This window comes from Drosophila sulfurigaster, chromosome 3 (genome assembly GCF_023558435.1).
Source record: "Drosophila sulfurigaster albostrigata strain 15112-1811.04 chromosome 3, ASM2355843v2, whole genome shotgun sequence".
Lineage (NCBI taxonomy): Eukaryota > Metazoa > Arthropoda > Insecta > Diptera > Drosophilidae > Drosophila > Drosophila sulfurigaster.
The window spans coordinates 623,443-646,924 of NC_084883.1; the positions used below are offsets into that span (position 1 = coordinate 623,443).

General features: G+C 39.7%; 2 protein-coding genes across 4 annotated transcripts in view; one reads left to right on the top strand and one right to left on the bottom strand.

The window, feature by feature from the left end:
• Positions 1-23,482, top strand: part of LOC133841677 (exostosin-1) — an 81,450-nt gene that overhangs the window by 43,250 nt on the left and 14,718 nt on the right. The window contains exons 3-5 of the mRNA XM_062274321.1: positions 2,750-2,824; positions 3,019-3,145; positions 4,964-5,083. Of these exons, the coding sequence (XP_062130305.1) occupies positions 2,750-2,824; positions 3,019-3,145; positions 4,964-5,083 (322 nt within the window). The remainder of the gene's footprint in view (positions 1-2,749; positions 2,825-3,018; positions 3,146-4,963; positions 5,084-23,482) is intronic.
• On the bottom strand, positions 14,458-19,540 carry LOC133841659 (lamin-C). Of its 3 annotated transcripts, XM_062274288.1 has the most exons (5): positions 19,392-19,540; positions 18,600-19,035; positions 15,860-16,454; positions 14,986-15,791; positions 14,458-14,917 (listed from the first exon to the last, which is right to left on the bottom strand). In XM_062274288.1, exons 2-5 carry the CDS (start codon positions 19,004-19,006, stop codon positions 14,797-14,799), a joined length of 1,929 nt encoding a protein of 642 aa, XP_062130272.1. In that variant the 5' UTR covers positions 19,007-19,035; positions 19,392-19,540; the 3' UTR covers positions 14,458-14,796. The 3 variants fall into 3 exon arrangements, with proteins under 3 accessions (XP_062130272.1, XP_062130271.1, XP_062130274.1); XM_062274287.1 differs by lacking the exon at positions 19,392-19,540 and having other exon boundaries at positions 18,600-19,187; XM_062274290.1 differs by lacking the exon at positions 19,392-19,540 and having other exon boundaries at positions 15,069-15,791; positions 18,600-19,185.

The window sequence follows — 23,482 nt, forward strand, 5'->3', positions numbered from 1 at the left end:
GCACAACAATGCGTGTAAATAGCCAAAGTTTAGCTCGCATGATGTTGTCCGACATGAACAGCACCAAAGTGAACTCGACTCGACTCGGCTCGCTCAACTTGGCTAAAGCTGAAAATCATTTAATTAAAGTTCAGCACGATGACTAACCTCAAGCATTACCCAAAAAACAACAACAACAACCTCGATTCGACAACAACATGCAATGTTGGCGGCTCTCTTAATTGCTTAAACAAGTAGCTAACAAGTGCATGGCCAACAAACAGGACCAAACAGAGTGAGGAGCGAGGCAGAGAGGCAACGGGACAACAGCGGGTGCAGTGACCTGTTCGCTGAATGCTTAACGACAGAGACTGAAACAGAGATGGCATCTCGATGACTAATTGGCGGGGCCATAACGGAAATAAACCAGCAAAACGCATGTACTGCAAATGTATCTTAAATATTTTTGATGCCAACGGAACTAATGCAAGCGATTTCCTTTGATGATTTATAAAGCAATCAGCAAAACACACTGCTTGCTAAAATGGGTTTCATAACGGAAGGTTTAACTGATTTGCATCATTTATTTATTTTGAATTTTCTCACGATGATTGCATTCAATAATTTTGTCGTACAAGAAAGATAAATAAAATTTATTGTGGAATTAAAATAAGTTTAAGTTTTTTGTTCTTTTAGTGCTAAGATAGTCAATCTAATAGTACAATTTATTAAAAATTTGAATTAAATTATTTTTTTTGGAATTAAAGTTTATAAAGATTACCTGAATATTGTAATATATTTTTTTAAATTATTAAATATTTATAATATGTCCTTGTAAACAATTTCACTTTGTTTTGGACTTGCCAAAAAAAACGAGTAGAGTGACCAGCACGACGAGAAGATTGATCAGTGTGACTGTTGGTGTCACAAAGTAACACGCACAATATACTAAACTTCGAGGCTATCGATAACCAATCGATGTGTGCATCGAGACCACACTGTCATCTGGTTAATATGGTCACATCTGCATATTGCTTTAAGTAACGATATCGATTAAGTCCAAAACGTATCCTAAAAATTCTACCTCTCAAATTAAAACTAAGGCAATTGAATGTAACATATCGCATAGGTTTGCCCTGAAAAGTATGCTATTCTTACATACAGTATTTGCAATTTGTTCAAATCGCTTAATACAGAATCTTAGAAAAAATTATATTGAATAAAATAAAAAACTGAAATGAATTTCCGTATATAATAAATATATATTTGAACAAATTAAAATGAAGTACATTGGAAACTTCAATATTAATATTGTTATTTGCATGCAGTTGCTAGAAAAGTCGTTGCTTTAAATCAGTTCTTCTTATACTATAAGTTTCTCACGTTTTTGGTCTTGAATAACAAATCTCATAAAATGTGAACAGCTAGAGCATCTTCGGTATTCCCCAGTGGAATCAGTTGGACTATGCGCCAAGTTTGTTGCTCTGCTGGCAAATGACTTTTTGGCCACTGGCGACTGGCAGAGCAGAGCCACTGAGTCCTGGTCGAATAGTCGAATAGCCGAATGGCCGAATATGCCGGGCATGCATTTGACAGTGTTATTTTTCAGACAAAACAAACGGCGAGCAACAACATGCAATTTATGATGTTTACTTAAGATTATTCATAAGCCATGCGCTCTCTAGCTGCCGGCTTTTCCTTTTGCCGCTGATTGCTGCTACCCTCGCTTTGGTTGCTGCTTCTGTTGCTGTTTCTGCTGCTGCTGTGTTTGCTGTTGTCAATGCAATACGAATGCGCTGTGCCTGCAGTTTTCTAAATAAATTTTCTGCTGAATTTGCTTTAAAACGTAGGACGACAGCAGCAGCAGTAGTAGAAACGTTTCGAATTGCTGACCAGTGAAGTCATGGGGCAAAGTGGGCGGCTGTTGGGCGTGGCAACATGCCTCGGTACGTGTAATTTTACGCGCAACTTAACTTGTTAGCCGGAAGGGAGGAAGAGCACATCGTGTTGTCCACCGTCCCCCTTCCTTTTCGCATACCTGCCGCTGCAGAGAGTACAAATGTTTGAGCTACATGGCGTATGCTTAATATGCAGCTTTGCCGCTTTGATTTGGCATTAAAGCTGAAATCAGCAGCAAGCTGGGATTACGGCATTGTGCGGTTGAATTGAATGGTTAAATGCTTGAATTGTTGCGCATATTTGAGCTCGTGTGTGTGTGTGTGTACGTGGGCAACATGGCGTATGAGTTATATGTGTACACGTTAAGCATACGCCGCGGCGTTTTGGGTTACTGAGGCTTAGGCTGGCTGTCATTTGCTGCTGGCTATTAAAATGGAATTACATTATTAGCATAGCAGCGGCTAATGAGTGAGCAATTATTAAAGCATGTCTCGGTCGTCAATTAATAGAAATGAATGCTGCATATTAGCGGCAGTTTAAGCATCAAACGTTGAGTTCTTCAATTACTTTTCAAGTGCTCAATTAAGTGTTTAATCGATTAGGCAAGTTTGCTGTACTATTTGCTCAACATTTACGTTTCGATTACAATTTATCATTTACTGCAACCCACATATTCATAGCCTCAATTCAAGAAAAAACCAAAAACCAAAAAAAAAAAAGAATTGAGCTGGCCATTGTTCAATTAATTGCCGCACACTGCCATTATGCAATGCGATGGCCTCTCCACTAATTTACATCGTCGACTTTCCCTCCTTTGCACTCACTCAACCTCTGTTACTGACCCTTTTATCGTCTCTTCATTCATTTGCAGATACGACTACGAGACGTTGCTGCAGAACTCAACATTTTGTTTGGTGCCACGCGGTCGTCGCTTGGGTTCCTTCAGGTAAGGCAGACAAACAAACAAAAAAAAAACCAAAAACAGAGCGAACAGAAGATGTAAAAAGAGAGAGAGAGAAAAACACAATTTTCATTTTCCAGCTCATGCCCATTTCATTTTCCCTTATATATTCCTTGATTGTTTTTTTCATTTTTATTCATCTCTGGTTTTTTTCTGTTGTTTGCTGTTGCTTGTCGTAGATTTCTCGAAGCATTGCAGGCCGGCTGCATTCCTGTGCTATTGTCCAATGCCTGGGTATTGCCATTTGAATCGAAAATCGATTGGAAACAGGCCGCCATTTGGGCCGATGAACGGCTACTGCTGCAGGTGAGTTGGCCAAGAGCATAATACACGCACACACATACACATATACACTGGTATTTATGACTATCTATCTGTATATAGAGGGGGTTGGGTTTATAGCATAGTTTGTTTGCTGTTCGAATTGGCACATAAGTTTCGTTTTGTTTTGTGTGCCACCATCATGAAATATGAAAACGCGTTGTGAGTTTTTAAAATGTGACCTGTTTTCCGTTGGGTTTGTTGCAAAAACTTTTGTTGATGTTCCCGGACTAACCCCATATCCGAAATGGGGATCCTGCTGTGCGTTGTCCTGTTTTGTCAGCTCTGCTGCTGCTGCTGCTGCTGTCAGTCGTCATTTATTGACGATTTAATGCTCACGAAAAGACCTTTTTGAAATACAATATGCTATCAAACAGCATGGCACGATGAGCTCAGCAGTCAGCTACATTTATGTACTCTAATAGAATCCATTTCAAAGTAAGCTGCGTATTGAAAGTGCTCTTTATTAATTGGTTACTTTTTCTTCTATAAGTATTACCTTTTTAGCTTGGCAAATAGATTTGAAATACTAGCACTTTACTTTGTAAACACAGTTCGTTCATATAATTGGCCATCGACGTTAAGAGCCTGCCAATAGCATTCGGTGCATGAAATATGAATGAACCGAATGGAGATTGCATGTCCGGTCAGATGCTCACCTGGCTACTAGAGCAACATAAAAGCGCATTTGCTTTCTGTGTCTCTGTCCATCAGTCACTCGCTACGTCCGTCCGTCCGTCCGTCTCTTTATGTGTACGTTGTCCTCACTTCGTGGCGTTTTGTTTGCACCCATTTCGTGAGCATGTTCTTCTGCTGCTGCTGCTGCTGCTGATGCAGCTATTTCTTGTGCCATGTTCGTCTTTGAAGCGCGACAAAGTCTTGGCGCATTGTTTGCCAATTGCATTGTCGTCCTCCCTCTGCACCTTCACCTTAGAGTTAGCCTCGTCGTCTGGCTCGTCGTTGGCATGTTTGCCTTTGTAGTTTATTGGCAGGAAATGCAATTAATTAAGTTAACTCGAGCAGGAAACTTGAGCAGCGGCAGTAACAAAGGCTGCACTCGAGTCGCACTCTTTAAATTGTTTCACTTTAGTGTCGAGGGAATTTATTGACTGCACTCCTTGCATAATTATGATGTATGTTCTATTTCAACTAATTACGGGCATAACATTCATGCTAGTTGCAACCAACTTATAATTAATCGATTGCAGATGCTGCTACGCTGAGGTTACGTATACGCATTGTGGTCGCTTGTCGCTTATGATAACAACTTTAATACTCGCCTTCCATAGGGTAAAAAAGGGTATTACAACTTGGTGCCAGTAGGAAATAAATGTAGCAGGCAGAGGGAGGAATCTTGCTTCACATTAAGTATTCTCTATCAGTGTCAACAGTCGAGACGATGTGCCCATGTCCGTGAGTCCGTATGAGCACCTAGATCTCAGACACTATCAAGAGTAATTTCTCGTATTTTGGGTCACACAATAATAGCAAAATGAACTAGGATTCTTAAAAACTTGATTGCGATTAAAATAATGCGATTTAAATAAATATAAGTTCAAGAAATAATTTCATAAAGCATAAAAAATGTATGTCGAGTAGTAATTACCTTGGGTGGCACTCTTTAGTATATTTTCAGATTGTAGTAGCATATCAGTATATTTTCGGTATATGAATTTAATATATTTAAACGATAATAATATTTATCAAAAAATTGAACTGCGTATTTCACTGTCGGGCACACTCGACTGTAGCTTTCTTACTTTACTTTACTTGTTGTATATATTTTTCATACTATTATTGCAGGTGCCCGACATTGTGCGCTCCATTTCGGCGGAACGCATCTTTGCTCTGCGCCAGCAGACTCAAGTGCTCTGGGAGCGCTACTTTGGCTCCATTGAGAAAATCGTCTTCACAACATTCGAGGTGAGTTTTACGACACGTTGCATTTATGTCCTAAAGGCGCTTTACACTTCCCCCTTACAACAACAAGTCAAGCAAGATCCAGATGGTATATTTGTGCTCTTCTCAACTCGACAAGAAGCAGCAAAAGTTCTGTTCTGCTTCCTCACAAGGGAAACAAAATAAAACAAAAACTATCCACAAATACCTGAACAATCAACATGCACATGTTTCGTGTAGCATTATACGTAATACTTAAGTTCAAGTTCAAGGCGACATTCAGCCAGCAAAAGGGTAAATTTCTGTGGCAACAGCTGCACATTCCCTTGGGATTTTTCGAACTATTGTAATTTGATGTTGGTTTTATTAAGTTATGGAATTTTTTCAAAATACTCACGCTTGTGGATCGAATATTATTAATCGAATATAAAGAAAGATTTGCTTTCCAAAAAAAATTACCGACTTGCTATTAACGTTGAGTGTGTGGCCCTTAAGTCAGCAACAAACTAATGTAGCTTTTATTGTCGTAGAAGATACAATATAGATAATATACTATATATATAATATATATACTACGTCACGTCTAGTGATTAAAGTTGCAATCATTTGATGAATGTCTTCAGCCAACAATTGATTCCAATCATTTTCCTTTTTTCCTCTTAATTCATGCATTTCAGATAATTTGAATACAATTTCATTTAACACATATTTTGTTTATTTGTGCTGGATATTCAATGTTCAGCTTAAATTTCAATCTTTAACTTGTGCTGCAATTAAATAATTGAGATTTTAAATGGAACAAGTAAGAAAACTTCAGTCGAGTGTGCTCGACTTTGATATACATAATGGACATTTTGAATAAAAGCAAAACAGTGCGATATTATTCCAGACCCCAGAAAATCTGAGCGCTACAATTAGAACTCCAGAGCCTCTTCAGTTCATTTCGAAATTCAAAGCTCGAACGAAGCGCGCTATATGTTTAGTGGTACTACTTTCAATATAAATATATCCTATTGCAGGCCTTTCTTGCCATACAAAAGTATTTCATAAACAACTTCCATTTATATTTGATCACAACTAAATTTTAGGAATCATAGAAGTTGTAGTTTTTATTGTATATACCGAAAAACGTGACTTCAAAATCTTCAAATCTTCAAAATTCAGCTTGTTATTCTAAAAAAATTAAACAAACTTGATAATATATGTGCCTACTTCTTATATTCTCTGGAGATCTAGGTATTCATACAGAAGGACATAGCTGTATCGTTTCGGCTGTTAGGAATATAGTATATATGTACTTTATAATTTGCGAGACGCCTCCTTCTGCTTGTTACACACATTTATAATACCCTTCTACCTCATGGGTAATGGTTATAATAATTATGCTTATTCAGCAATTTTTTCTTTTTCAAAAATTTAAACATAAAAATTATTGGGCTTCCTGTAGTAAAGTCTTTGTATCATTGCAATATTATTTTTCAAAAATAAGCATATAATGTTATTGTGATTACTAAATGCAGATATTCTTCTTATTTGAATATTATTTTGCTACTTGGATTCCTCAGTGAAAACAGCTCGTCTATAAATAATGTCAATTGACATTTATGGCTAGTCATTGACAGTTGTGTCAGTTGCCGCTGACAACTCATCAATGGGAAGCTGTCACCTATCGAAGTTGACAGCGAACATAATTTGAAATTTAACCTTGCCATGCGAAAAGTGAACAGCAACATGGAAAACGGAAAATGGAAAATGGAACATAGAATATGGAATATGAATAAAAGCATATTAATGTTGTTATTCGCTGCAGCTGTTGTAATACACATTTATTATATTGAGTCTGCAAGCTATAGTAGTAGTTCAGTATATATGTATACTAGTTAGTATATAAAACATACTATTTGTGGTGTCAAGTGGCAACTGTGTTTATATCGTCGCTTTTAGTTATTCACTTTGATTGCCTTTGGGAGAAGCGTCGCAAGTTTATCGCATAGTGTTTGGCAAAGCAAAGCAAATGTATCCGTAAGCTACTTTCTAGATTCTAAGCAGCATCAGCAACAAACACGAGTTGTGTTTGGCCATTGAATTTGAATGTGGCACGTTAGGCAACGCGACAGTTACGCCCAAAAGGAAAAAAAGATACACGCGCTTTGAGGACTTTAGCCGCAGGCGACATGGCAACCAAACACACAATGATGATGATGATGATGACCAAAGAGGATAGAGAGTATGAAGTCGTATAAATAATACACATACACACATACAGCGATAGAGCCATGTTGTTTGTATACAATGAAATGGCAAACGCGACAAGCGACACACGACGAGACGTTGATGATGACGTCGCCGCCGTGTAGCAAAGCAAACCAAACCGAACAGAAGCAGAAGCAGAAACAGAAGCAGAAACAGAAACGAGGCGAAATTCAAGCAAACCAAACCACCGACACTGGAGACCACTTTTCAACACTCAAATTGACACACGCACAGTGAGAGAAAAAGGGAGAGAGAGAGAGAGAGAAGAGATGGGATGAAATGGGATGGGAGCATTCAATTTTGTGTAATCATCAAGCGAGGAACAGAACTGAGGCTGAAGCTGAAACTGAAGCTGTAACTGTAGATGGAAGACTGCAGGTCGCGAATGTGGCGAATGCGAATCTTTTTGCGCTGACAGATACATTAACTGTCGACGACATGGCTGGATGTGGTTGCTGCCAGTCGATGTTGCTGCTGCTGCTGTTGCTGCTGCACATAACCACACACAAGTTCAGTTCAGTAGCTGTGAGAGATTGGATGCTGCGAGCGTGCGTTTTGTGAAGCTTATGTGGTTTTTTGGGTGCCACACAACTTTGCTACTTCTTTCGCTTCTTCTTCTTCACTGCCTTTTCTTTTTTCCTGTCTAGCAATAATCAATTTACAGTTACGTCTACGTCTATGTGTATGTGTGTGTGTGTGTGTGTTAACCAAATGAAAAGCAAATATTTGGCATGCAACGTGACCAGCTTGAAGTTAGGCAACCGCACAATAACAATTGGATAAGCTCCCAGAAATGGCCAACACACGCACCAGATGCGCCACAGAAATCGACAGAGGAATCAAGAGAGAGCGAGAGAGAGAGAGAAAGAGGGAGAAAGAGTATTATTGTTAACATGTCAACCCAACCAACAGCTGCTGCTCTTCCTCTTCCTCTTCCACTTTCTCCTCCCGCTCAGTCCATTCTAGAAACATCGTTTCTAATTGGCAGCTGGACGCACGCACTCGCAGGTGGCTCGTGCCCTGATTTATGGCAAGTGCCAAACTCATTTTCACTCCATTATTATTATTGCTTGGCCTTTTATCAACCATGCGATAATTGCCTTTCGCATTAAGAGCTTTTGCTGCCAGATTAAATGGCCTTATAACTGACTTCAAATATGCTCACAAATTCCACATTCGCATTGATTCATAACAAAAACAATAAACAATTGTCTTGTCTTGTGATACAAAACATTCTGATTTTGATCAAGTTTAGTAAACAAACAGCGAATCAGCTTGTAAATCATCTTAGTATTCGAAGCATTCGCCCTTGGCCTTTGCATTCATATATTAATTAAAGCTCTTAAAATTTCTTGCTCTTATTTCTTAACTACTCTAAACACACAAATATCATACAATTTTGTTTCCTTTTTCTTCAAATAGTTTCAATAAGTTTCGCTATTGATATTGGGACCGTGCTAGAATTCTTTGAATTCCTCCAAATTAGCTTCACATCCATTTATGTAGTCCTTTCCAAATTCAATAAGCTTGTGGCAATGACTTCTAGATTTTAAAAGTTTTGAATCTGTTTTTGTTTTACTTTCTATATATTCAATCTTTTCAACATTCTGTCTCCCGAGTAGTCTTTTAAGTTTAGTGCAACGCTCGAAAGGAAATTTTTCCAGATTTTGATATATTTATTGACTAAATCAATACAAATCACCAAAGCAACATTTTAATGAAAAAATCCATTTCTTGTCCCAATCCAGATTTGTTCATTGTGATGGGCAAATGGTCAATCATTATGATTTAAACAGATCACATCTATATCCCAACAAGTTTAGTGAAGTGTCGTACTTTCAATCGAAGATTTAACCTACTTCAATTCGAAGATTTTGTTCGGTATTTTTCGATTTCAATGCTTTAAAAACTCTCTTTGAAAATAATTAACCATTCATCCACTCTTGATTTCAACAGAAAGAACTCGCATCTGCGATATTTTCAACATTTAAACACATTGATTTTATTCAGACAGGGCACAAAAACGAACTTTGAGCTGTTTACAAAAGGATGTTTAATAGCTAATGCATATTATGACCTGTAATTTTGCATGTTTATCTCTTTTTTTTACTTAAAAAACTTCGATACCTATTAACTTCATTGACAATTTGTATCCTTGCAACCTTTCAGTCAACATTAAATTGACACATACAAAAAACACTTAATTGTCAAAAAGAAATTTATAAAAAAAAAACATTTTTTCTCTTTTATATAATTTAAAAAAATATTTATATTTTTGATTCCTTGTAGACAAAGTTCTTCCACTTTGATGACTTCTCGTATTAACTTCATTCATAATTTGTGGCCATTTTTTCTTTCTATTCGTGGGATTTTAATGTCTTGCTGTTATTTTTAAATTAAAGTGAAATACACTTAATGGACATTCATAAATTTATGGTAATCAAATTTTAGCCCGTTTTACTTCAAATAGTTTCAACAAATATTTATGTTGTTCCTTTCTCTACACTAAATCCATTCTCTAACGCACTTAAAAATATTATTCTTACTTTACTTAAAGACTTCATTGACAATTTGTGGCCTTGCAACCTTTCAGTCGACATTGGCTTGACACGATTTTCACATTTTTCCATTTCCTTATTGAATGGATATTTGCAGGAATTTGAATAAAAATTGATGGAAATAGCATTTATGACTCTCAGCGGAGGCATTCCAAAAAGATGGAATTCGATGCATTTGCAATGCTTTTAGCGAGCATTTTTCTTGGCCAAAAGTTCACTGGGCATTATGTCAAATGCAATTGCAGCGGAGGCAGCACCTACAGCTAATGCACGCAACACTTTCTGTTTGCCACCATGCCACATGCATGTGCACCATGTTGCAACATGCAGCTCGCTCCCTCTTGCTGCATGCACCTTTGATTTATGCGTCGCGATTAAAAAATGAATTGTGGCATTTTCGACAGGGAAAATGGTCACGCCCCGCCCATCATTTTGTTGTTGCTCAACGACGGGGGTGTGTGTGTGTTCGTGTGTTTGTGTGTGTGGCACGTGCGGCACGTAATGCTCAGACCTTTTTTGCATATGCCAGAAATGCAGTCTGTGTCAGCTTTTGGTCAGCATCGCTCCATGGCTCTTGTGGCTTTAATATGAAAAAAGTTTTGTGCATATTTGTTGAAAAATAGTTGACGTGTGCTGCTTGATCCTTCTGCTGCTGCTGCATGCCTCATGATGCCGCTTGTCTGCTGGCTGCTGATTCCTGCGGCTTGGCAGACTGCCCAGCGTGTCCTTTGGGCTAGAGTCACGTCACAAACTCAATTTATGCATAGACAGACAGCAAAGAATGCTGGAGCTAAAATTATAGTCATATGCCTGGCAATTTGTTTTATTAATAAAACGCATATCAAAAGTGCAAAATCCACTCGGCAACTTCAACATTCGACAACTTCAACGCCACGCCCCGTGTCCTTTTCGTGGCGCATTCTGTCTCCGTCTCGTTTTTGACAGGCAAATCACGTCGACAGGCAGACGACGTTGCCTCCTCCACACGCCTCCAACGCCGCCCGCCTAATAACCTTTTAGTCTAATAGCTTAACCCAAACAGAGACACACACACACACACACACACGCACGCATGCACGCACACATACGCGAGCATTGCGCTGCCTGGGGGATTAGAGCTGAGTGTGACCGGCTTTGGATTTCACACAAAATCCTTTACGCTTAAGACTCGTTCATGCAGCAAATTGATTTAGGCATAAACAAGCTGGAGACCCAAATTATGCGAGTGGCAAATAATTTTTGCTGCCTCAATGTGTTTTTATTTTTGTATTTCCCATCAGCTCAACTCTTTCCATTTTTGTTGTTCTGTGCTTTGCTGTACTGTGTTGTGGGCGTTGAACCGCAGCTGGCAGTCAGCAGGGAATCACCCCTTCCCCCCCTTTCCCCTCTTTGCTGCTCCATCTCGCTCGCACTTCAATTAAGTCAACAAACTAACAACAACATGTGAAGGAACAACAGCAGCTGATGCTCTGCTGTTGTTGTTGTTGTTGTTGCTGTTGCTCTTGTTGGTTATGCAAACATCAACAGCATTCAACAACAAGCGGCTGGAACGGAAAAGGTGGTCAGAAAGGGTCACGGAAGCAAGCCAAAGGACTTGGGTGTCTGGACGAAAAAACAAATTAAGCAGTTATTTGGGGTTTTACTCGCTACCCTCACATACACATACACATACACATGCATACACAACCCTTGGACAGTTATCCCTGCCATTTAGTATTTGGGGGAAAATAAGGCCGCGTTCATTAAAGACCCAAGCGATAAAGACGAACGAGTTAACGGCTGTTAGCAGCAGACAACCATAATTAAGTTATTTTCCAAGTTTTCACTTGCCTTCGCTGCTCTGGGGATTATGGCGAAGCTTTTACCAACAAGTTTCTTATTGATTATTGATTACTTTAATTAATAATTAAGCATGCTTTCAACTTTTACTCTCCAAGCACATACAGCAGACAAATTGTCAAGTACATGCATTAATTGTCTGTTGATTTGATTTTATTTTTAAATCTCGTGCCAAGCAGCTTTCCATCTATGTAGTTTTGCTGTGGCTGATCCAAGGATTTGCATAATTTTATTATACTTCTTCTGTGCTGAACTTTTAGCCGAAACCCAAAAGTCGAATACACAATAAGCCCACACACACACACACACACACACACGCACACACAGTCACACACTTTCGGTTGTTGCTACCACAAAGAGGTCATTCAAAGTCCACTTACCAACTTAGTTGGCCAGCCGACGACTGTCGACTGCCCCTGCCAAAATCTTGGTTTAAGCCTAAAAGTCGCTATTGAATGGGTGTGTATGTGTGTGTCTGGGCGTGTGCGTGTGTGCATAGCTGTTGTAGTGACCGATAAGCGTGTGGTGTGCACTTAAGTTGCACAGTCACCAGGGCAGCCCGACGGACGCAGCCAAATGTTAAAGTTCGAAAATGACCAGAAAACCACAATAAGCTCAAGATTTCCCAACGCCCACAACAAGCTCTCTCCCTCTCTATCTCTCTTTCTTTCTCTCTGTGTCTGTCTCTTTCCACTTCAGACAACTCGAGATATGAACTCTTGACTGGAACTGGAACTATCGTTGCTGTTGCTGTTGTTGTTGTTAGTATTTTGTTTATGGCCAACGCCCAGTGCACTTTTACCCAGCAGTCCAGCTGCGGGTTAAGTTAGTTTGCGCAAAAAATATGTTGCATACTTCTAGGCAGCTGTCGAAAAAGTATCCGAGAGAGAGCGAGAGAGAGAGAGGTAGGGAAAGAAAGAACTCTTGTCACATACTCAACGTTTGTGTGTCGCTGAGATTTGCATTTCAAAGCATTTGTGAGCGCTGTCAAGACCAATTACGACAACATACACATGCTCAGATATATGCAGTATATATGTATGTATATTGTTGCATACAATATATATGTATGTATGTGTACTTGTGCACCTGCATAGTGGCAACAACTTATTACTTTGCCTAATCCTATTATGCGCATGCAAACGTGCGACAAGCAAGAACTTTTCCTGCAACTACTTTGAAGTTGAACGCCTCAGTGGCTGCCTTTATCTTGCCACCTCACTCATCCACCCCTCCTTCCTTCCCCCCTCAGTCTGTTTGTCCAGCTGTCTGTCCATTCATTCCATTGAATCGTGCGTTCACTCAAGCGCTGCTAAGTTGTCTTAGTAGCTGACGTTGCCGCCATCTCCATCGCCATCTCCATCGCCATCGCTTTTGCCGCCGTTGCCAATGTTGCACTGCAACAAAAATTGAACAACACGATTCTTTTATTTATTATGAGTCGCATCACAAATTTGCAATCATCTCGTTTTGAATATCAGCATCGAACAAATTTGTGTTTTACGCTCATAAAATTCTAAAAAAAATGTTGACATTGATTTATGAGACATTCGTGCTCTTTAAGTATTTCAATCTATATCTTGCAAAATTCGAAAATATTCAAATATTCCTTTTTATTTTATTTTTTTTTTATAATTTGAATAAAATTTCTGTATTCTTATGCTCTTTCTAAATTTATATTTTTAAAACTAAATGGAAATTAATTTTATTATTTATGCTTGCTTATTTGCTGTTTAAGTTTTAAATTTAATTCTGAGGTACAGTTGTCGAATTTGCTGTGAAAAAATATTTAAATTTTCACACGCAGCAACAAGAGTAAAATACGTCATTTATATTTTAAACCTGTTGCTGTTGCTGTTTATAACACAAAAAAAGATTAAAATAATTAAGAGAAATACTCTTGAAATGACAATGTTTATCGCATTTTATTATATATTTTTTTTTGTGTTGGAATTAAATTTAACTACAGAGGAACTTATCAACAAAATTAAAGAGCCAAACAGATCGTCATTTATATCTCAAAAAATAGTTTGTGGCTACAAAATTTACTGTTTGCAATCAGCATAAATTTAGTTAGTTTAGTATAATCTCGGCATGCGATAATCGCCTTAATTTATTTTGTTTTCAATATTGATATTTCATTAAATACTGAAGCAAAAAGACAACGCAGCAGTTTATCAACTGCAAATCCCGGACTCCTCTTAAGTTTCTTGACCCAAATCCTTGGCCAATTTTCGCACTGTGCAAGCGCACACACACACACACACACACACACACACAGAATATCCATCTATCGTTATCCTTGGGTGCAAGTTCTATCTGGCTGCTTGTTGTAGTTAATTTCACCTGCTTACTGTCCATTTTGCTTTGAAGCGGGGCGAAGACGGAGACGAAGACGGAGACGGGGACGAAGACGAGGACGAGGACGAGGACGAGGACAAATTCCGCGACAGCAGTTGAGGAGCTGAAGCAAGTTTCTTGGCAAAATCTTGGCAAACGCGAGTTAAGCTGATTTTCCTTGGGTGCCGGCAAAGTTTTCTCCTGGCAAACTTGCAAACTGCTTGGCAAAATGCTACCTGAGCCATTAATTGAATTCTGGACATGTTCGCAAAAGGCAGAAGCATTTCTTCTCTCTCCTCCTCCACCTTCTCATCCTCCTTAGATTATGCGATTTTCGATATTAGTTTTGAGTTGTAGGATTTTGTGTTTGTTTTTTGTTTTTTTATTTTATCAAATGCATTTCTACCATTTAAAATTACAACAAAATTAAAACTGCTGCAAACATATCTTAAGCATATTGAAAAGAGTCTTGTAAAATCGGACAATATTGTGTTGTACATTACAAATTGCATTGATGATGCATATAAAAGCAGATTCCAAAGTGTATCATGTCTTCACGTCTCCTCCTCCTCCTCTTCCTTCCATCTGCTGCTGCCTTCGAGCTGCTAATCCTATTCTTTCCTATGAATTGTTGACTATGAGAGTATGTATGTGTGTGTGTGTGTGTCCATGTGTGTGTGTGGGTGTGGCTGTGTGTAGCTGTTTGCTTGAAGTGCCTCCTCTAGAAGAGCAGCGAGAAGAGACTCCTTACGCCAGTGGAGCCTGCTCCGGAACCGAGGCCAAAGCCGGTGCTGGGCGTTCCGCTGCTGCGGTGGCGCGATGCATGGCTGGAAACGTTTGCACGGACACGGTCGTAGCTGGCAACATCCTAAGGAGTAGATAATAAATAGATTAATCAGGGCGATGGCAACGAAATGCTTTCAATTGATTCCGTACTGGTCGAGCACAAACTCGAGATGTCTGCAGTGGCGGCAAATGTCACACGTGCCGCATGTGTTGTACATCGACAGGATTCTCACCTCTTTGTCGGCGTTGGCCAGGATCGAGCGCATTGAGTTGGCCACCGGCCACTTCTTCTTCATCACCAGATTGTTTGGTGGATCGTGCGCACTGCCAGCGTCCACCGACCAAATCGTCACCGTTGCGCCCCCGGAGATCTTTGAGCCGCGTGAGAACTTGAAGGCAAGCTCCTCATCGCCGGCGATGCGGGTCAATTGCCAACCCGTCAAGTGGATCTCCTCGCTGCCCTTGTTGTGCAGCTTGATGAAACGACCCGCTGTATCGGCCTCAATGATTTCCAGGTCACCCTTGGCTGCCGCATTCACCGAGTACTCGGACAGCGTGCGATCCTCACTCTCATCGATCACCGTGCGACGACGCTTCACAGCACCCGAACCCGAAATGCCAGGAGTAGCCGAGCGACGTCCACTGGGCGTAACACGACCCGACCGGGAGCCAGCGCTGGCTGTCAAGTGCTCCGATCCGCTGGCAATGCCCGAATCGGTGGTGGGACGTCCCGGTGAGGTGATGTTCAAGCGACGCTCCTCGCCGTCGAGCAGCTTGTCGTAGGCGGCCAACTCCAAGTCCAGCGAGACCTTGATGTCCATCAGATCCTGGTATTCCTGCAGCTGCTGGGCCATCTCATCGCGCAAACGTTGCAGATCAGCCTCCAACGAAGCAATGTACTGATTGTGACGTTGACGCTCCGTGTCCAAGAGATTCTCCAGCTCGCGAATGCGTGCCTAAAAGTGAAGCAGAGGATGATTAGTAAACGCAGACGAAAACATTCTCCTCTGTTTCTGTTACTCACATTCAGCGCGTTGTTGGTATTCTCCAGATCATGCAGCTTGCCGTGCAGTTCATCGACCTTAACGCGCATGAGACGCATCTCCTCGGAGGCATGGAGCGCACCTTGCGAGGCACGACTGGCGGCCGCCTTGAGGTTCTGTATCTCGTTGTCGTACAGCAGCTCGATCTCTTCGCGATTGCGCGCCATTTGTGCCTCATACTGATCGCGCAGCTCTTGCAGCGATTGCTGCAGCTTAGCCTCATACTGACGCGTCAGGCGGCCATCGATCTCGCTGATCTCGATCTGGCGACGCGAACGCGTCTCGGTGAGCTCTTGTGAGTGCACTTGCTCCTTGAACGCCAGCTCCTCGCGCAGACTCTGGTTCTGATTCTCCAAATCGACACGGGCCAATGTCTCGGCCTCGAGTTGCTTGCGCAGATCGTCGAGCTGACGACGCAAGCGATCATTTTCGGCTGACAATTCCCTGAGCTGATCCTCGGCCTTCTTGCGATCCCCGAGTGCCGCATTGTATTTGCCATTGACTTCATTGTAGCGAGATTCATAGAGACTGGCGTTGTTCTCCGCGACGGTGGCTTCCTTCGTCTTCTTGTCGAGTCTGTGAATGGAATGTTCCGAAAGGGGAAATTAGTAATTGTGCCCGTTTTTTGTTGTTATCAAGCAAACATGTGCTTGGGATGTGACGTCATCAACTGATTCACATGCGATCGCCGTCGCCGTCGCAGTCGCTCTCTCTCTCTCTCTCTTTGTCTCTTTCTCTTCCGATCTCGTCGTCATGCTTTACGCGCCAACTCTCTCACGCTCTCAGTGTATCTTTGATTTCGTTGTTATATCTAATGTATTATTCATCTTTTGAGTTTCTCTCGGTTGCTGCCTTGGAATCGTCAGATGCCATTAGCATAAAGTAGCTATGCTATTTTATGCCTAACATACTAAACAATCTAAGCAATATTTCCCTTCTTATCTCGCTCTCCCTCTCCCTCTCTCTCTCTCTCTCTCTCTCTTGCTCTCCTTTTCACACATAGCTAATTTATGGGCAGAGCGACTTCAAACGTTTTATTTTCAATTGAGCTAAAAACAAACTTGTTTATTTCACTAACAAAAATTCCACCAGCTACATATATCCACCAAATAGAATGTCGTCGTCAACTCTCGTGGTCTGCACGTTTATAGAATGCTTTTATTATTGCTAAATTTAGCAACCAATAAGTTGCTATAAACAATGCATGGCTTAACATTCCAATTGATTATTTGGCATTATTATTCGATTGATAAATCCTATGACATTCTAATAATTAAATGATTCCAATTACACAACTCATTAATATAAAATTCCAGTATTTCGCACACCCTTTTAATGTCTTCCTTTAAGTGTTGTAATAGACTTTAGATATAAATGAAGTGATTAATTTCCGTAATGTTCCCTTACAAAGGTGCGACTACAATTTTTGCAGCTATTAAATTGTGTAGTACAGAAATAGCAACAAACTTTCCAAGGTTATTCTCCGTTCTTTGGCGTGCGTGTGAGTCGACAAATTCCCCCCAAATTCTCCACCCAGACATTCATGACAGCGGCACATAAATAAAAAAAAAATAATGCTATGAAGCGACCTAATTTCGTAAAGATTTTCCTTTTTGTTTGTTTTGTTGTGAAGGCAGCAAAGTGGGTTAATTATCAAAAGAACTTTTTTTTTTTTGTTCAACTAGCCCAATAATTGGTCAAAAGTAGAATTCTTCCAAATGTGTGTTTGCATAATTGAAGAAACTTTTTTATATGCTTCTAAATAGACCGATAATTTTATTGCTGTAAATTTAAATAGCGCATTTTTTTCTTTTATCGCTTCATTCTAATAATCCAAGATATGTTTGCTCAACATTTAGCAGCACCAAATATCACATATCAATGAGTAATGTCTACTAAAAAATAAATATAATTGCCCGTACTTTATTTAATACCCTCTCTAACCACTATAAATACCGAAAGCAGAAAAAATAAATATAGCCTGATGATAACAAATACGCAACATTCCTAATTTGTTGACATCATGGGCGAGGTGGTTGGGGGCTCTGCGTTATTAGGCCCACAGAGAGAGAAGAAAAAAAACAAACCGGTATTACATGTGGAAGTCGACATTAATGGGACGACATTACAAACAAAACACAAAATGTTGCGCGCTATTTTTGGAGTGCATGACATCATGATATACAAGCAGATGAACATAGCTACATAAAACATCAATATGTATGTATGAAATGTTTTCATTCGCTTTTGTTTTCATTTGCAACCTTGAAAGGGTTTAGCCATTGCGTATACGCACTGTGGAACGGTTTATTGACATTTTGCTGTGCTTGTTAGCAGCGCAGCAATATTTGGCAATTGAAGCAAGTTATTAATGTACTCCCAGAGGTCCATAAAGTCGCTTTGCTTGACTCGTTAGACTTGTTCGCTTTTGGAGGCTTCTCGAAGCTCAAATGTAAAAAATAAACAAAACCCAGCAAGAGAGCGATAGAGAGAGCGTGTGAGCGAGCGCGAGCGGGAGAGTGCAACTGCCATATGGCTGACTGACTTCGGTATGACATCAGCAGCAAGCATGCTTCTCTCTCCGTCTCTCTCTTGCACTCACACATACACAGACATGACATCATTGCGAGCGGCAGCAAGCTTTGCTAGCTGATAAGTGAGCTTCGAGTTTCTGTTTCGGTTTCGGTTTTTGTTGTTGATTGGTTGGTTTTTGGTTTTTACCTTAGCTTCAAGTCGTCGTTCTCCTCCCACAAACGCTTGATATCGATCTCCAGCTTGGCCTTCTCCTTGGCGGTCTCATCGAGCAGCTTACGTGCAGCGGCCAATTCCTTTTCATAGACCGCCTTAATGTTCGAGGTCTCACGATTGACTGTCTCCTGTGCAATGTGCAACTCCTGGGTCAGTCGGCCATTCTCGTTCTCCAGATTGCGCATGCGATCAATATAGCAGGCGAGACGGTCGTTCAGGTGCTGCAGCTCAGCCTTCTCCTGGAGGCGTGTGGTCCGCGTGGGACTGGTGGGACTTGTGGCACCAATGCGTCCACCCGATGACGTCGAGGCGCCACCGACTGGTGTCGATGTGGAAGCGCGAGAAACGCGTGTGTTAATTGTAACGCGGCGTCCGGACATTTTGTTATGTGGATTTGATACTTTGATTACTGTGAAAATTGAGGAACGTTTTAAGTACACAAAAAATAGTATTTGACTTTTTGTCTATAAGTCAGCGTGATATGTTTAGGTTTCAATAGTTCTCGTCTTTAGTTGTAATAGAGTCTAGACGTCTTATTCCGTTCGCTGTTGAAAAATTACTGTACGTTGTGGCCAGTTGGGCGCTCGCACGAAAGCGGCGCACGTCATCATCGACGAAATTAGTAGTCGACGTCGCAGTCGCGGTCGCTGCCGCTGTCGACGACGCCGCTAGCGTTGCCATTGCCATAGCCATAGCCATAAACAACAAGTCTAACAACAACAGAAACGCAGCAAGAGACACTGTGCTTTGCTCTCTCACGCTCACATGTTCAAGCTGCTTGCTTGCACGCTTTCTTTTTTTTTGTTGTTTCTAGATTTGTTTGTTTGTTGTTGGAGTCAGAGAGCCGCAAATAGAAAACACAAATTCAATGCCAGCACAAAACTAAAGCGTAAAACACGTTGGCTACATAATTTGCATTTGAAAGTATTTTTTTTTTCTGAGTTTAATGTACGCACACAAAGGGTATTATTATATGAAACAGAATCTCAAAAAATGTAAAATGTAACACTTGAATCAGATTGCTGTCAAAATGTTCTTATGAGTGATGGAAGTGCAATTATGTTATAACGTTATCGATATTATCGAATTCTTTGCAGTATTCTTGTCGATACTGAAATTGGAAGTTCATTGAACCGATAGATTGCAACTATCGAGTATATGTGTATCGTCGATAAGCCAAAGCGAGAGCTTAATTATGTACCGAAATTATGAAATTCGTGCGGTTAAAAGATTTATTGACCACCCCAACTCTTTAATCAACAGTATCAACTTGTCATAAATGAAGTATTTATTGATATGCTGTGTGTAAGTAACAATACACGTACTCTATGTACATGTAGGTCTTTACTAGGGAACTTCAGCGACAATGGCAATAAATAAACAGCACTCACTCGCTCTCCCACTTTGTGTTGCTCTCTCTTTTAGTAAGAGCATGTGTTGTTTTCAGCGGTCGCAAATATTTTTATAGCCGGCAAACATTTTTGCACGCCAGCCACATACTAATACACCTGTCCCACACATGCACACACACACACACAAACAGATAGTGCCGCTTTACTTGCTCTCTCTTGGCATTTGCAATTTGGCATGGCAGTAGTTGAGAGAACGAGAGCACTCTCTGAATGACTATACCATTGTTGTTGCATTTTGCGACAGCTGTTAGCTTGAATGCAAAAAAGGGCTTATCAGTTATGTGCATGCATGTGACGTCATCAGCTTGAAAGCAAACAGCAAGGCAGAGCAAAAGCAGCTGACCTTAAATTTAAATGTGAGGCCGCGACGTTGTCGCCGACCGCAGCAGCGACGTCGCGTCAACGTTAGAGGCGCTTTGACAGCCTTTCTCGCTCGCACATTCAAGTGTGACGTCATCAAATTATTTTTAATTATAACGTCGTCGTCGTTCTCGGCGAGCTTTCTGAATATTAACATATCTGTATCTCTTGCCAAATTATTATGCTGCTCAAGCGTGTGTAATGCGGGTAGAGTTCGACTTGGGCTAATTAAGCTTAATTAACCGGTGTTAAATAGTTATTCTTTTTGTTGGGGTTTAAAATTGTTTTCCTCGTTTTTCGTTTTGCTGTTTTGCTCTTGTTTGTTATGCTTTGTGTTTACCATTTGCTTAAAGCTTATTATGCTCCCTCTGAATTGTTGTTGTGCTCGAAAATTTTCAGTTGAAAGTGGAATTTGTCGCTTAACTTGATTAATTACATAGAATTACATTCAGAAATTGATAAGATTTTGCGCTGCTCTCTAATCGAAAGATCACTGAAAACATTCAGAATTCTATAGCTTTCGCGTCCGCATGAATGAATTTATACTATAATAATTATTGTATTTAAAGTTGACAACAATTACCTAAGACTTTATCAATTATTTGTGTTCAAATTATTATATTTCTTCGCAATAAAATTCAAAATTCAAATATCGACTTTACCTGAAGTTATAATAGGCTTCAATGTCTAAACTAGCTAGAATTATTATAGTTTTCACAGTTGAAAGAATTGTAAAATAAATTCTGGCATGTACAAACTTTTCATTTGTATCACTTAATAAATGGAAATAAAACCATTTATAAACAATTATACTGTTTAAGATACAGATACAGTTTATAGGTATAATATAATATATTTAAAAACAGAAATTATCATATTGTTGGATCTGTTTGTCATAATACTCCGCCACCCTTTGGTACTTTTCCTTCATTAATTGTGGTTTAGCAATACAAGCAACAATATTGCTTACCCCTATATTATTAATGTATACTACTTTATTTATATTCGCTGCGGTTTTATATTGTACTCTATCCATTGCCCATATTAGTCCAATTATTTAAAAAGTGCATTAGTCATGCGTCTATTTGGTACTATATAAGGGGCACTTAGGAGGTGGCAGTCATCAGTAAGCAAAGCAAATCCCTTCCAAGAATTTACAATTGAATGCAAGCAATAAAATGAAGGTGACAATATTAGTTGTGGCCCTTTTGGGCGTTGTTGCCTGCACAGTGGCAAGAACGTTTAACAACGACGATTTGATTTGGGAAGTATACAAAGTGAAATTCGACAAGGTCTATGAGGACGAGTCGGAGGATCAGTTGCGTAAGATGATTTTTGAGAACAATTTGAAAATTATAAACGACCACAATAAGCGTTGGCAGTCTGGGGATGAAACTTACGAAATGGGATTGACTGAATTCAGCGACATGTTGGACAAAGAGTTCAGTGAAACTCTAGGCGCAGATGATGACATGGATGAGGATGAGGATGAGGATATGGATGAGGAAAATCAGTCTATTGATGATTTCTACAATAAATATAACCTCCAAATACCTTATTCTGTCAACTGGACACGAAGAGGTGCCGTCTCTCCAGTTGTGAACCAAGGAAACTTTAATAACTCCTGGGCCTTTGCTGCAGCTGGTGCCGTTGAGAGTCGTCAGTTTTTAAAGACTCGCAGGAAGGTCATCCTCTCCAAGCAAAATCTGATTGATTGCTGTAATGCCAGGGACACTGTCAAAGCTTTCAATTACATAAAGAACCAGGGAGGCATCGACACTGAATCATCGTACCGTTATCATGGTAACAGGGCATGGATGTGTGCTTTCAAGAAGAAAAACATTGGCGCTAGAGTTTACGGTGTCCACAATGTGCCTCGTGGCAATGAGACTGCCTTGGCCTTGAATGTTGCCCAGGGTCCAGTTTCTGCTGTCATTTCGTACACAGCGATCAAGAACTACAAACGAGGTGTTTACCAAACTCCTTGCAGAGGCGGATTGGAGTTTTCGGTTCTCGTTGTGGGCTACGGATATGCTCGGGGATTGGGAGACTACTGGCTCCTCAAAACCCCGTTAGGTACGAAATGGGGCGAGAAGGGTTATATGAGACTCGCTCGTAACAAAAATAATCTTTGCGGTATCGCAAACAAAGCTGTCGTTCCTATTGTGTAAGGGTGTGAGAACTCTATAGATCTCTTAAGACATTGGGTAATAACCATATCAGTTAATAAGAAAATATATTTTTCCAATATTCGGATAAATTTTCTATCATATTGAATTGGATTATATTTATAAAGTACCCAAAAATAATAAATCTTAATTTTTACGAAAAATATAGTAAATATTATCACAAAAATAAAATTGTGTTCTATGTATTTATTAATAAAATCATCCCAATAACAATGCATGTTTACATATAATACAATATATATCATAAAAGTAAAATTGTACTCTATGCACTATTGAATGAGTTCTAGTAATCACAGAAAACTTTATTTGCGTATTCTACAAATTTAATATAGTCTTAAAAATATCAGTGTCCATACAGACAGACGGGCAAAGCTTTATTGGCTTAGTGGTATCTACTGTTTAATTAAAAAACTATTTTGAATTTAAATTCATATATTCTTTTTTTTAATAATAAAAGTTAAAATTATACCAAATTAATAGTATATTTGGTATATCAACATACTACCAAGCTCATAATATACCATAGAATACAAAATATACCAAAATATCAACCAACCAACCAATTCTGAAGATGAATTATGTTACATACATTTGCTGGAGGCTCAAAGTTATAATACCCTTCTACCCGATTAAGAAAGTTTGTTTTCTACAGAAATGATAATCCATATATCCATATACATGAAGTTCTTGGGCTCATTAGTTACTCTCTTGTAATTACATGCTCAGGCTGATAAACGGCTATGAATACATCGACCCAGCTATTGTGTACATTTTTTTTGTAAAGTGAATTGCATGGAAGTTGTTTAAATCAAGAGTATAGTAACAAATATAACCATCTTGTACTATGATTATTGGCATCACAGCAATTTTATTTGGTTGTAAATTAATGCTCGGT